We start from the raw sequence: 15,000 nt of genomic DNA, 5'->3' as shown, positions 1-15,000 counted from the left end.
CCGAGCTTCCAAACCAGTGCCCTCTATTAACTATGCTCTTGGGTAATGGACTCTTGGTAAAAGGGAAATGTTTCTTTGTCTGGTTTTTCCTTCTACGTGCGCGAGAATGAAAAAAAAAAAAAAACAAAAAGTAAAAAAAAGCAATCTCAGGGGCATAATCACTGGGCCTGTATAGAAAACGAACAACAAATGAAAAGACACTGAAACAACAACAGCAAAACAATCTTTGTTCTATTACCGCATTTACAAGTAGACCTTTTAATAGTACGAACCCTTCAACTGTCACAAACTCGTAAGCTGTTCTTTTTTCTTAATGAAGTTTTGCTAAAAAAGGGTCAATTGAAGAGAAAAGGAGATGTGTGGTTCTCACCTGAAGTTACTGGGGCAGTAGAGATGGATGGCATGCTTAACCCTGAGGAGGTTGACACTGTATGGGCAAGAAAAAAAGAAAACACTGGTCTTAGTTTTTCAAGCGTCCAACAGTGACTTCATTGGAACTGCAGCTTTTACGTTTGTGATAGTCTTAGGGAAATAACCTAATTGTATTCATTGATTCGTTTGTTAATTAAAAGACTCTTTATTTAAAACTACGTTAGTTATATACAAATCTAGGAATGCACCCGCAAAGCTAATTATCGTTATCGCTGTTGTCATCGTCATAATGACCATCAACATTATCATCGTCATCATCATCATTATCATCGTCACCTTCAATGCATCAATGCATCAATCACACGTCACTGTCGTCGTCATCGTCGTCGTCATCACCGTCGTCGTAATCGTCGTGGTCATCACAGTCGTCGTCATCGTCGCCGTCATCAACCTCGTCATAATCGTCGCCGTCATCATGATCATCATTGTCATCGTCGTCGTCATCACCGTCGTCATAATCGTCGTCGTCATCACAGTCGTCGTCATCGTCGCCGTCATCACCCTCGTCATAATCATCGTCGTCATTGTCATCATCATAATCATCATCGTCGACGTAGTCATCGTCGTCATCATATCATCATCACTATCGTCATAATCATCATCATCATCCTCATTATCGTCATCGTCATTATCAGCGTCGTAGCCGTCGTCATCGTCACCATCTTCGTCAACGTCAACGTCATCGCCATAGTCGTCGTCAACACCATCGTCATCGTCACAATCATCATTCAAACGATCAAACTCTGTTGGCTATGATGTTTCCTTCAGTAACCACGAGTCCAGAGCAGGGAGCGTACAACTGGGTTTATGTCGTGGCACTTTCAGAGACCAGTTTATTGTTAGACATAAGTGTCGGAATAAACGAGAAACTATTTTTCATGGAAAGGGTAAAATTAGATATGTAATGCATCTGATTAGCTGGAAATATCTAGTTTGAAATACAATCAATCTTAAGAAAAAGAAAAGTATTTGAAAAAGATGGTAAGTATTTTATTTATCTCTTATTATAGTGCATTCAATATTGTAAAGAAAAAGAGAATTATATAAATTACTCCATCAGTGCGCGTTGGATATGAGATCGTAAATGGCCAACGAAGTGCGTAACGCCAAGTTGGCTATAACCAGTCTCACATCCAACAAGCGCGAATGGAATAACTGTTTTGTTAAATTTTCATGAAATTCTTAACACTTGGAACTTGGACCAGCCAATAACCAATGACAATATTAGGTCACACGGTATGTGAGCTCATAACCGAGATTGAGTGAACTAATCAGAAAGTTTGAAACGCAATGTCCGAGGTCGAAAATTGAATTGTGCAATATTTCATAACACTAGATACACTTAGTTAGAGGATACATAAAGTATCTAGAAAACGACGCCACGCTAATATATCCCACTTGTACGCTCGTGATCATAGACTCATGTCAAAAGTTAATTATCTTCTTTGATATAAGATATAAAAGCATTTCTGGAGATTTATTTTTCGCCTGTATTATGGCGCTCGCACGTGTAACAATGGGGAGCCTTTAATTGCCCTTGTTAAAGCTGAGATGGTTGTCATGTCTGGAAAAGCTATAAAGCTACTGAAGCTATGAAGTGCGGCAGCTAAAGTACGTATACTTGTAACCAGCTGAAATGTGAATGCTGCTATTGCCATATGCCAACCAAAATATGATTTACACATAAACTTACTATAAGTTTTATCCTTCACCATTTTGTAATAAAATTCATTAACTGAATTTCTGTGTAACTAAGAATATCTTTGAAAATCCACCTTTAGCGAAACAGAGCTCAATGTACTTGTCCTTTCTTTAGGAGCATATTTTGTGAAAAAAAGTGAGTCTGAGTTTCACATACAGTGCTTTAGCTAAAGTTGTTAGAGGTCTGGATAGCTTTATCCCATGGATACGTCACGGTTCAGCCTTTGGTTTCTGCATAATTAATTATAATCATAATTATAATTATAATTACTATGCATTATATAATTCCAGGAGCCCATTACCGAGACCCATCATCACCTTTCATATTAATTCCGTGAGTCAACCCTTTCCGGTATCTTTCTATTTTTAGGAGCACCTCCCAGGAGAGCTTTAGTGGGTGTTTTCATAATAGCCAATCATGAGAGACCTTTGGTCAGCCATTCATTACGTCACACACGTATGTGACGTTCGTGAACCACTTCACGTATGTTTACATACGACACATACGTCAAATATAGTAGTTCTAAAATAGAAAGATACAGGAAAGGATTGACTCAAGGGTACAATACGCATGGAAGCTCCTGGTAATGGACTCCTGATAATAATAATAATAATAATAATAATAATAATAATAATAATAATAATAATAATAATAATAGTATCTCTCTCTCTTAAGATATATATATATATATATATATCATAGTAGGTTGTAGGGAACAGACGTTTTGCCCTTCTGGCTTCCTCAGTGTTTACGATAGAAGCTCAAAAATACTTGGCTAATACTAAGTCGGTTACAAGATCTTAAATATGTGAAAAAGTGATAGTTAAGAAATCAACAGATTACTTAATTGCATGAAATTTAGACACAAGTGCTAATGATTTGGTGACGAAATAAGCTAGCTCATGGACAGAAAGTTGTTTTTCTGTTTACAAGCTAGCTGGATCTTGCTCACAAGTGGACTTTGTAACTGAGCACTTTCAGTATTCACCATAAATAAAGGCTTCTTAGCTCGTTATGAGCTTCTCGTGGTTTTGAAACTCAAATCGCACGATTAATTGACTATTTGAAGTGGACCATCACACGACAAAGCTATCCAAACGTATAGTAGACCAGGAATGGTTTACACTTTCTGGTTGCAGACTTGCAGACATCGAGCACAATTACGTTAAATGTGTTTTAATTATCTTAACTGTTCATCACAAATAAGTTGAACTTTACGTTAATCACGTTGTGCATCTGATAAATTTAGTTAACTCAGGGATAAAGTTGTGGCAGACTTTTGCCCACAATCTTTTTAGCTGTAAGACACCCCCCTATGGTGTTAAGTATATAGGTCTTTGCAAACTGTATCTGTATAATTTCTTATCGAGGAGTTTAAGTGCATTCTCCAGAAGACCATCAAAACCCTGTGCCCCATCTCCGTGAGTTTTAACCCTGGCGGAACTTTCTCGACGCAGAACCGCGTCGCCTGAGAACTCCGTACCAAATCCCCGCGGCCCTTGCTCGAGTTTTCACCCTTCTCTTCATGCATCGTATCTTGCATTCTGCTTTGGTAGAAAAATTGTTCATGTTGCCACTACAGCCTCCGTACGCAAACTTGATGCATTTTCTTCGGAACGGGTCAAAATACCAGCGAGAAAAAGAAGCTCGACATGGTCCTGTTACCTTAGGCAGGATGCAAACATCTTGCCACATAACTATTGGTCGTTCTGTATACAACGGAAAAGCACATTTTGTATTAAAAGAAATAGGCACGCAAAGCGTACATATGCAGCTTAACTCATGCCGATAAAACTGAGTATTTGCTTATTGGAACAAGACAACAACTGTCTAAGATCAGCGCAGGCTCTCTTGCTGTTGGTGACCATCAGATTACTCCATCTCAAGATGCCAAGAATTTGGGCTGCTGGTTTGATCAGTAAATTAGCATGGGGACACAAATCAATAAGATTTGCAGTGCATCTTATTTCCACCTGTACAACATTAGGTACATAAGAAAGTATCCACTGAATCAACGAAGATGTTAGAGCATGCTCTAGTAACTAGTAGAATTCACTGTTGCAATAGTTTATTATATGGTTTGCTGCAGACACAGATAAATTACAGCGTGTCCAAAACACAGCCGCGCGCCGAATTTGCAATGTTTCCGGCTTTCATCATATATCGTCTGTGCTTTTCAGGCTTCACTATCTGCCATTGCAATGTAGAATTACATTTAAGATACTAGTCATTACATTTAAAGCTATTCACGGGCTTGCTCCGGAATATATCAATGGTTTAATCGGTATTAAGAGTGCATCGCGCTATTCTTTGAGATCAAACAATGAGCTTCCTCTTGAGTTGCCGCAAGAGGAAACTAAGAGAACATTGGGGGACAGGGCTTTTCTTGTGTTGCCGCCTCAAAGCTATGGAACTCGCTCGCCAGTAAAATTCGCAACAGTAGAATTGTGAACAATTTTAAGAATAAGTTAAAAACGCATTTTTTTTAGGATAGCTTTTATACCTATGATTTAATTGGAATTAATTTGTATTTATTTATTTATTTATTTCCATCTACAATCCGGGTCAAAAGACTTCGGGACACTTGTCAAATTTTGGGCGAAAAGTAGAGAATTTACTGTACATGCTTCCACCGTTATATGAGCAACGCGTGATCTTCGTTTGCTGCTATCGCCTCGAGCGACTCTTACGCTTCTCTGGTGCTTAGCAGCCTCCCGCGTGCACCATAACTCAATAGTGCACGCTGAGCCGTTTTACCATTTGTTAATTGGCAGCGACTGCTGTCGTTTGTGTGGGCCATTTAAAGTCTGCCGCGGGCTCCTGTCGTGTTGCTTTCCTTCAACTTGTCAACGCTGAGACGTCTGGTGTTAATTATTCCCAGGAGTTTCCGCGTTCAACCTAAACTGGTTGCAGTTGAAACGGTTGATCCCAATAGAACACGACCTAAATTAGTATGAGCTAGCGGATCACATCACTTCAAAGTTGACAGCTGATTTGAGATGATGATCTGGTGGTTTTTTTATTGTGACCGTGACAAAAGTTTACAGTTTATAAAAAGGCCGACTACGTGAAACATAAGCACGGTGGCTTCCTATGAAAAACGTTACTGTTACTTTTGCTTTGCAGTCTTCTTACTTCACAACAGGACTGTGGACCGCCGTGGCAGTCACTTTAATTCCCTTTTCGCAGTCTTCTTCATTTATTACGGGACTGCAGTAGTAGTCCATTTAACTCCATTTCCACAGTCTTCATATTTCAGGGGGTGGTGGCAAACATTCAACTACTTTCTCCAGTCTTCCTCTTCCATCTTTATTTCTTTTGTTTTCTTCTTCACTCCATACGGAAATATTTGCCACGTTGACCACGGGACCGCGCTGGTAATTAACATGAGAGCGTGTCCAAGTGACCCTTCGATCTATTATTGAACCTAAAAAACCTTTCCTAGTCGACTCTAGATTGACTTTATCAATAAATATCATAAGTTCGCTGTTGAATAGTCTGAGAAATAACTTGGGCTTGTCCATCAAGACAATTGTTGACAAACTTGGCAATGCATTTCCCTATTAATTTTCTTCTTAATTTGGGGAAGTTATTCTCCCGCCCGTGTTTGCTAATAAACCTAAACAATCTTCACTCCTGTTTTTATTATGCGGATGGGCATCAGAATTCCACGAATTTCAGTCCCGCTGAGGCCAATGTACCATACAAATATCTTGTCACAGTGCTATTACAATATAATGGTGAAGATTGAGAAAAGATTTGTAACGAGACAAGTCGACGTGAGAAACAACTTTTCGCTGGTTAAGTATAAGTAACGAAATTATGGAATTCACGCGCTTCCTAGAGCAGTTTACGGCAACAAATCATCTCTTTGTGAGTAATACAATATTTAATTTACCTGGTCCTTTTATCTCCTTTATTTGAGAAGGAACTGTGTGCTTGACAAGAGGAAATGAACCTAAATCAAAAATCAATCATTGTGTTGGTTCGGTGACTTTCCGCTCTAAAAAAAATTACTGCAAAAAAAAAAAAAAAAAAATTCAGCTCCGCCACGCAGTGCACAGTGTAAAGAAGCCCGTTAGCTATCTTTTGGCGGATTTAGGCGGATCATTGCGAACAAAGACAAAGTAACAACAAAAAGGCTATCATAGGTTATTTAACAATTATTCTATGAGCTCGCATTGGACGCAAGAGGGTAAATAGCAACGAGGCGCGTTTCGCCGAGTTGGCTATGACCAGTCTCATACCCAACAGGCGCGAATTAGTACCATTACTGAATTCTGAACGCTTGGACACTTAGAAATTAAAAATTCGCATCCCTCACAAATTTTCAGCTTGGAAATACTTGACGCCATCACTTTCCATAGTTGGTAAGACGATATATGAGGTGACAACCAAGATTAAGCGAACAAGACCGAAAGCTAGAAACGCAATATCCGCGGTCGAAAATTCAATCAAACGTCTTATTAATTCCAGCCGATCTGAGCTGCAGTATACAAACGAGATGCTGTCAAGAAGAAGCCGGAAAGAACCTGCTGCAAAAATCCTCGTAGGCTCTTTAATCCGCTGGCCTAAACAGATCGAATTGGAGAATTGTTCTCGGCCTAAAATGAACACACACGAGATATATATCTCTAATATAATCCTTATCGTACCCATATTGCATTTCAACGGACTAGCCTGAGTCCCAATGCAGCATTAATTTCTTATTTCAGGCTTTTTTGGTAATCGCCTAAATGCTTGAAATTCCGTTTTTTTACGTTGGAACGCACTTATAAAATTGGGAGGTAGATATGTGGGTAGTTAAATCCAATACACTAGCTATGATGAAAGATGGCGAAGACAACTCTCTTGACGACCACGAAAGAGCGAGGCGGTACGTTCAGAGGCAATTGAGATTCGCTCACCGTAAACGTTGACTTTGTCGAGGGAGAAAAACCTTCGACTCGGGTTGAGATTGACTAAGCTCAGCCCATATACGATCGCAAAGGAAAGAAACGCGGTTGATTAACTGGACGTCGCCCTCTCTTTTTTCAAAGCGTACAGCGCGAGGTATTCCCAGGCTGTCACCCACCCAGCGGCTAACCCCGCTCGTACAACAGGACTTAACTTCGGTAAGCGGATGAGAAGTACAAGTTTTGAACCCTTTATGTAAATAAGGTAGCTCTAAACATCGCACAACAGAAGCAAAAAGTTTATTCCACGTTCTGAGGACGCGATGTAGATACAGAAACGCTGTTCGATTCAGCCGAAATATCTTTCGATCCAAATCGATCTAAATCTGTATGTTTAATCCCCCGATGTGAAGGAATCCGGAGTCCGGAATATAGCAAATGTGAGGCTTTAGCATCCGGAATCCATTGTATAGAATCCAGAATCCAGAGATTTCGACTGTTTCCGGGTAAGATCCATTTCGGTGCAAGCAGCGAGTTTGAAATCCGGAATCCATGACTCTGGATCGCCGGGTATTCCGTTTTTCCCCTCTCTTCAAATAGCAACATTCGTTTCAATTGATGTGCTTTCAACGTACACTATGGTGTTCTCAATTAATGCCCAACGCTAGAAGCCTTGACACTTAAATAAAGGCCATTATTACGAGTATTTTTGCTGAAGCGATGAAACACTTGGAATAGCTGTTTGGTGACGCGTGTCCAATCGCAAGTCGTGTCTTATCGCATTTTATTGCACGGCATTGCACTCAATGCTCTGGTCTCAACGATCCAGCGACGCAACATTCCAAAAATTCAATCAAGGCCCACGGTGGAATTATTGAGCAAGTAAAATCGAGTGAGTAAGCAGATGAACTTTTTACTTCCTATGACACGGTTATTAAACTTCTCACACACTACAGGAAAAGATAAGGGTTAACTGCCAAATCTCCTTCTCTCACATCAAGAGACTTACTTGCGTTTTGCTGCATGCAGAAACTTTTGCAAGCTGCTTCCGTGTGAAAATTGTTGGCGTTTCCATCACAACCGCCATACAAAAACTCTTTGCACTTTCTCTTTGCCAAGTTGTAATACCATCGTGGAAAGGCAGCCTTGCAGGGTCCAGCGTTGGATAGATGTTTGCACTCGTCTGGCAAATGCCCTAGAATAAATGAAAGAAACGTTAACAAGACGAAACTAGAAGATGCAATGTTATGGAGTTCATTCGTGCATGGTTCATATAGAGAGGCTGGCTATGAAACTTTGGAAACTTAACAAATCGAAAGTGGTTCAGCGTTGTCTGTACTCTTATCGACAACGATATTCGTCATCACAGTGGTCAAATTAGAAACCTTTAGCACCGACCTTTTCGGGATATACCGCAAACCGCGGTTTGCGGTTAGTCGGTTGCCGTTAGAGGCTAGCTCGATTTTGAACTTTAGCAAGCCGGTCCTGTTATGCACATCGGTGCCACTACCTTGGATTTTTCATTTCTACAACTGCTCTCAAATCAAACAGCTCAAATTCTCCCAAAACTTATACTTGATCTTCAAAATTGTTCCCAATAGATAGCAAACAGATGCAACAACATGACTGATATGGTTAAACGGGAGGTCTGATTGATCTCTGGCCATAAAACGCCGCCGTAAATAACTTAGCGCAAGGTCGGTGTCTTGAAGTTGAAACTCGAACCGCTGACAGCGAAAGTGATGGCAAGGACAAGATCACGTGATTTCCCGAGGTTCGCGGTTCGCGGTGTTGCCCGAAAAGTCTCTAATGTTGTGGACTCACGAGGCCCAGCCCAGGTAAAGGCAACTGCATTTACCGTCACCAAAAATAACGTTATTTAACGTTCTACCTCACTCATTGCTAGAAATGGGTTGCAAATGCTAAGACTTAAAGGAACAATTTGTGTTGGATATCAAAATTGGGAGTGCATCCAATTACTTTCATTTCTGGTCATTAGTGTTTCCTCGAGTGATTAGGGCTAGGAGACACTTTTGGTGTGGTTTATTTATCTGGAGCACAGCAACATGTATCACACTTTAAGTGATGCCATGATCCGACCCGTGACCTGTGTTTTACACTCGCCGTTCCTGGACATATTAGGGAGCTTAAGCAACGACAACGGCGACCGCAACAAGAACGTCACAAATGTGAAAATCTAGTGGGGAAAAACAGTAGCTTTGCACGTCTTGCACGTGCGTTGTTCACTTTTGTCCATTTCTTTGCCGTTGTCAGAAAAACAACAATGTGAAATAAACAAATTTGAGGTTTTATGAAGAACGTCAGCACTTGAGGATAAATTTTCATTTTCTCCCCTAAATTAAGCGCCGCTCCAACCAGTGTCATTTTTTAGGAACTACCACACCCTTGTCATATTAAAAAAAGGTTGAAACAGTCACGAAGTGATTACACTAACGTGAACTTATATTTTGAGATGACATTCTCGTTGCCGTCGTCGCCGTTGCCGAAAACTTCGTTTGTCAAATCGGACAAAGAATAGTGGGAACCTTGCTCGGCTTAGTCACATCGCAATCGCCTTTATTCGCTAACAGTCTATCTGGCTTTCCTTACTAAGGTATGCTTTAAATACTGCAAGGTATTTAAAATATTTACATAGTTACCTTGCAGATTGGATGCTGCCACAGTTGACGCTTTTGGGGTTGTAGCTACTCTCCCAGCTGCAACAGAAGTGTAGAAGAATTGTACTCTAAACGGTCTTAGTTAATTACAGTGTATTTGTAAAAGCAATGTAAAATCGATATTGAGCACAGTACTGGCTCTGAACCAAATCATCTTGGCCTCCAAAGGCATTCAAACGAAGTTTCTGTCGCCTTTCGAAAGCCACCTCAAAAAGTGCTTTCAAGGTTATAAGATGTGTAATTTTTCCATTACACCACATTCATTTGACAGGTACTCAAAGTATATTTAGTTGACGAAAAACGGCATCATAGACAGTTTTGTCTTTGAATTGGACGTTTCCAATTCACTTTTCACTGCTACAACATAAATGAAACCAAGTCCTGTCACATTACATGATTGGTACAGGAAGCCTCACTAACCCGAGAGGCACGATGGGACTTTATCATGCGGTTCCGCCATTTAGAAAGAGGACCTGACGTGAATGTACTGGAAAACCCTTGAAAATAAAGCTGGTTATGGTACATGTCCCTCAATGAATCACGACATATCGATGTTCACGTAGCTAGAGTCTATCATCTGGGCAACCAGTGTGCCCTTCGACGTCGAGGTCCACAAACGCATTCCGAAGGTCACGATGATTCTCAGGCTACCCACTTCTCGTGACAAGACAATAGCTGTGTACGACATCATCATCGCTAGTACAGTGTTGCTACTGCGCGGCATTGACGACATACGCTAAACAAGGGATTAAGAATAGAACAGTTTCCGTTCGAGTTGCCTTTGCCGCATCCTCGACATAAATTGCAAGCTCCGATGCACCAACTAATCCCACCCACTCCACCCTTCTAGATCTGTTACTGATATCTCTCCTCCCCCACTCCCTTAAAAAGTGAAGTAGTTCTAAAGCACTTTTTACAATGACTGCAAAAATTCTCGCGCGCTCATTGGCTAATTTTTATTGTCAATAAGCGGACAGACACATAAATTTATAATTTATGCGATATTAACGCCATAATGCACGCGTCAGATGGAAGTTTCTCGCATTTTTGTCTCGTTTTCTTCTCGTGTTTTGACTTAATTTTGACCCCTCTGCCTTTTTGTTATTGTAAAAAACAAATTGATGTCAGTTTCTCATGCGTCTGTCCTGTTATTGACAATGAATCTCGGCTATCGCCTCGTTGGTCCACAGCTACTTTGACAATGTTATGACGCAATCCATGATCAATAACAGGACAGACGCATGAAAAACTGACATCAATTTGTTCAACTGACATACCAGGTGGTTTTCCTTTCACGCACACAGCTAAATCCGGAATTCCAGCATCTGGGATTCCAGGAAATTGAACCTTGCACCAAAAACCTCTGGGACAATCTGATTGATCATTTACTCTTCTTCCAACGATGTCTTTGCTCACAGTACAGGGTTTTGGGTTCTTTTGTACTGTTGATAACAATCATATTATTGCAGAATTAACAGCGGACCATCTTCCCTTATGCAAACCCGCTGACTGGGAACTACTACGTCGGCCGCATCTGCGTTTTGATCGGTACAAAGTTAATACGGACGATTTGCACAACTTATTTATCCTTTTTTCTCCTTTAACGAGTTTGCGTAAATGCTGAAGCGTCATGGACTACGTTTAGTCAGCAGTTCATCCAGGGGAACCTCTTTCTCCACTTATTCCTTGAGTAAACCTCTTCCCGAGTAAATTGACTTTTGGGAACAGGTTTTTCCCGCGAAAGGTATCATATTATTTCCATGGAGGCTGAGATAGCTCTGTTTGAATGACTTTTACAACAGTGGGCGTGCTTAATCTTCCAAGGGAGATTGACTTTTGCAACAGTGGGCTTGCTGAATACCTCAAGAAACACGTTCTGTAAATGCCCACATTATTGCAAATTTGCCCTATCTGAGCATATCTAAATAGAAGCAGGAAAAAAACTTTTGGCCAACGTTTATCGTGAATTATTAAGTGCTACTATGACCATGAAATCATTTTTTTCTTTTCTTTGCCTTTTAAAAGTGTGTTAACTAAACACTAAGTGACCCAAGTTCTAAGCCTTGATTTGTAAAAGACACCCGTTTATTTGAACTTATTACTTTCAAATCTTGAGGGAGCTGGATTGAGGAAAAGATGACGTCAATACTCACTAGTTTAAGTGCAATGCCGTGAATATATTAATATGAAGCACGGGAGTTTCGGGCTTTGGACTTTTAAACTCGTGTTTTGCATATATATTAAGTTGCATTCATACGCTGAAATTTTAAGCTAACGAATAAATGTCGTCACTTTTACCCAGATCCAACCCTCTGAGGTCCAATCGGTCAGTTTTGAAAGTGAGTCATGACGGCCCGTGAAATCCAAAACGTACACTCAAAAAAAACAGCCTTCGGATAAAAATCAAAGCTCATAATTTTGCCTGGCAGGTTTTAAGTAAACACACTCCTAACATCTGAAGAAAAAAGAGAGTGATTTTTTTAGCCATAGTAGGCTGTTGCACTTTAAATTTTCAATCTCTGATATCGCGTTTTTATCTTTCTGATTGGTTTCCTTAAACTCGGTTATTATGTCATACACCGTATAACCTAATATGGAAACTGATTGCGTCAAGTGCTGCTAAGCTGGAAACTGATTTGCCTTATTTCTTATAAAGTGTCCAGGCATTCAAAATTTAATAAAACCATTATTCCATTCGCGCTTGTTAGATGTGAGACTGATTACATCCATCTCTTTTTATCATCTATTATATTGAACGCTTAATCATGGAATAATTGCTAAGTATACTTTATGCTCTGGATAGTGACTTATCCACTGGATAAAGTTATGCAGCGTTAACTGAGGCCAGGCGTCGGCCAGATTCAAAGCAATCAACGAGTTGGGGGCTTCTTGGAGTTTACTTGGATTAAATCACGAGTCAATCATGAGTTTATATATCATAACAGCAAAACTAAATAAAAATGACTGAACCAGTACTAACCACTCGTACAGATCCGATCTACGCATTTTAGACCCGAGTCACAAGAACCTAGTTCTCCCCAGGCTCCTCCGCATTCCTCTCCCTCGAGCTTTGCACATTCCTTGCAGCAGCCACAGATATCGAGCACAGTGCCCCCTTTACATTTTGGAGGGGGTCCACAATCAAAATCGTGACAGGAAAGACAAGACAATGAGCTGACAACTGGAATTGCCGTCAGAAAGCTCCAAACGAGCAGCAGTGCAACTTTCATTGTGAAGACTTTTTAGTCTGAATTAAAAAGAAAACAATAAAGGTATTATTTACTTACCAATAAGAATTTAATGCTTCTCAAGACTTGTAATCATGAATCACTTATCATACCATGTATTATGCACACAGCAAGCGCGTGATGTGGTCAATCGAGGTGATTAGTAATTGTTGAGTACACCCTGTAGGCATTTTGTTACATACGAAAAAAAGTGCGGTAAATCCTCATTCGCTTCTCAAACTCTACCTCCTCCTCCCCGGCTCCAGGTCCCACGTTTTTTACTCTCTTTCGTTATTGAAGCTGTGCTGCGCTTTTAGACCCCACCTTTGCGTGCCGTGCTATTCATTTTTTAAACTAATTTTGTGATGTAAGACTTTGACTGTTTTACTAAACCGGCCATGTGCCGCACATAGCCATGCAGATTAGTTCAAGCGGCTTGTTTCATTTTGTTGAGCTTCACAACTGTTGAGCCGAGACTATTGAGGCTCAACAGTTTCAGCTCAACAGTTTGGCGGCTCATTCGACCTCATTTTATAAAAAAAAGCATGCATAAATACATTTGTAGCTATGAACGTTAAGAGTACTCTTGAATGAGAATCTTGTTTTCCTCAAGGAGATTATCCCATAGAAATTTCAAAGACTATAGCAATATTTGTAGTTAAGTCAGTCATTGTTAATGCATAGATTTAGCCAAGCCTAAAAGCGGAGCTCCCGTTTCTAACCCCAGAAAGCATTATAGTATATATGGAAATAATTATGCTTCTGCATAAAGAACAAAATTAACCGTCATTAGTGTTTATAGTTTTACAGTCATCAAACACCTCTGAGCTCACAGCGGTAAACAAACAAGCCTTGCAAACAATCAACAAATAAAATTGAAATTACATGCACAGTAATCAGTTTCACATCGTTTTTCGTTTGACTGATGATCTTTACACCCTTTCTCTTCAGTTTAGGAAAAAAGCAAAAATTACTAGCTAAAAAGTCAAGATAAAGCGTAGTAATTAGCTTACTCGATTGCAATTTCACAGTCAAACAAAGCAAGCAACTCACTACTTAACATCCATTTCAAATAAAACGCCTATAAATCGCTTTAAGAGCGGAGGGGTTGGCGCAGTGGTAAGATCTCTGCCTTCCAACCCTAAGGTCCCGGGTTCCATTCCCGGTTCTGCCGAGAGTGGAATATTTGGCGACCTTCTTTCCCGCTAAAGTTCACTCAGTAAAATGAGTACCAGCATGCATGGACTGCTTAGAAGCGGCTGCAATTTGCGCCTGTATATGCTTCCAGTCCGCTGGGGGTAAATTGATCATTGTAAAGCGCCTTTGAGACGTTTGTGATAAAGGCGCTATATAAATGCACCACTTTACTTTACTTTTATAAATCGAAAGGTATTAATTTATTGTGGACAGTCGCCACAGTAATGATGAATTCAATTCCGAAATGTGCAACCGTAGCCGGCCACAAAACCACGTCACAAGCATGATAAACGATTATTATAAATCCATCGCTGTTGGAGACTTTGCCAAAAGCTTATCAGACCGATGGCCACAAAGAACCGAAACTGTCCCAAATGTTGCTGAGAAGTGCATTCGTTGTCGATAAATATACTAATCCAATATAAATTTTCAAGGCGTCTAGAGTTCGGTTTCTCATGACTGTAATAACATGGGTGACAAATTACGCCTTGAATTTTGAAATTACAATTTTGTCATGGCAACTTTTCCTACAGTGCCAAAATGGCGTCTTATGAACGTAATTTGTAACCCATGATATCAATGGCTAATCAAATGGTATACTCATAAAAATAGGGAATAATTTCACTCGCGTTTTGTCCAAAATCAAATAATTTCCCTCTTAAAGGCTCGGGAATTGACTTGGACAAAACACTCGTGAAATTATCCAATACCCTAATTTCACTCGTCACCATTTGATTACCCATACTAATATGTATGACGAAATAGACTCCTTCCTCGGCTTCTCTCGAGACTTTCTTCGCTTAAATTTCTCAAATTTTGTCGCCTCTTCTCTCGTGTTCTTTGCTTCTCTTTATCCCGTTTCTCGTCCC

General features: G+C 40.2%; 1 protein-coding gene across 2 annotated transcripts in view; it reads right to left on the bottom strand.

Moving 5' to 3' along the window:
• The window catches only part of LOC137984023 (cysteine-rich motor neuron 1 protein-like), a 36,686-nt gene that overhangs the window by 15,668 nt on the left and 6,018 nt on the right, over positions 1-15,000 (bottom strand). The window contains exons 2-7 of one of the 2 annotated variants that reach the window (XM_068831238.1): positions 12,688-12,954; positions 10,985-11,149; positions 9,690-9,746; positions 8,039-8,224; positions 6,033-6,092; positions 371-427 (exon numbers count right to left, since the gene is read on the bottom strand). In XM_068831238.1, coding sequence (XP_068687339.1) covers positions 371-427; positions 6,033-6,092; positions 8,039-8,224; positions 9,690-9,746; positions 10,985-11,149; positions 12,688-12,937 — 775 coding nt within the window. In that variant the 5' untranslated portion in view covers positions 12,938-12,954. The remainder of the gene's footprint in view (positions 1-370; positions 428-6,032; positions 6,093-8,038; positions 8,225-9,689; positions 9,747-10,984; positions 11,150-12,687; positions 12,955-15,000) is intronic. The other variant, XM_068831239.1, reaches the window with a different exon arrangement.

Source organism: Montipora foliosa, chromosome 13 (genome assembly GCF_036669935.1).
Source record: "Montipora foliosa isolate CH-2021 chromosome 13, ASM3666993v2, whole genome shotgun sequence".
Lineage (NCBI taxonomy): Eukaryota > Metazoa > Cnidaria > Anthozoa > Scleractinia > Acroporidae > Montipora > Montipora foliosa.
This window is presented reverse-complemented; position numbering and strand designations above follow the sequence as displayed.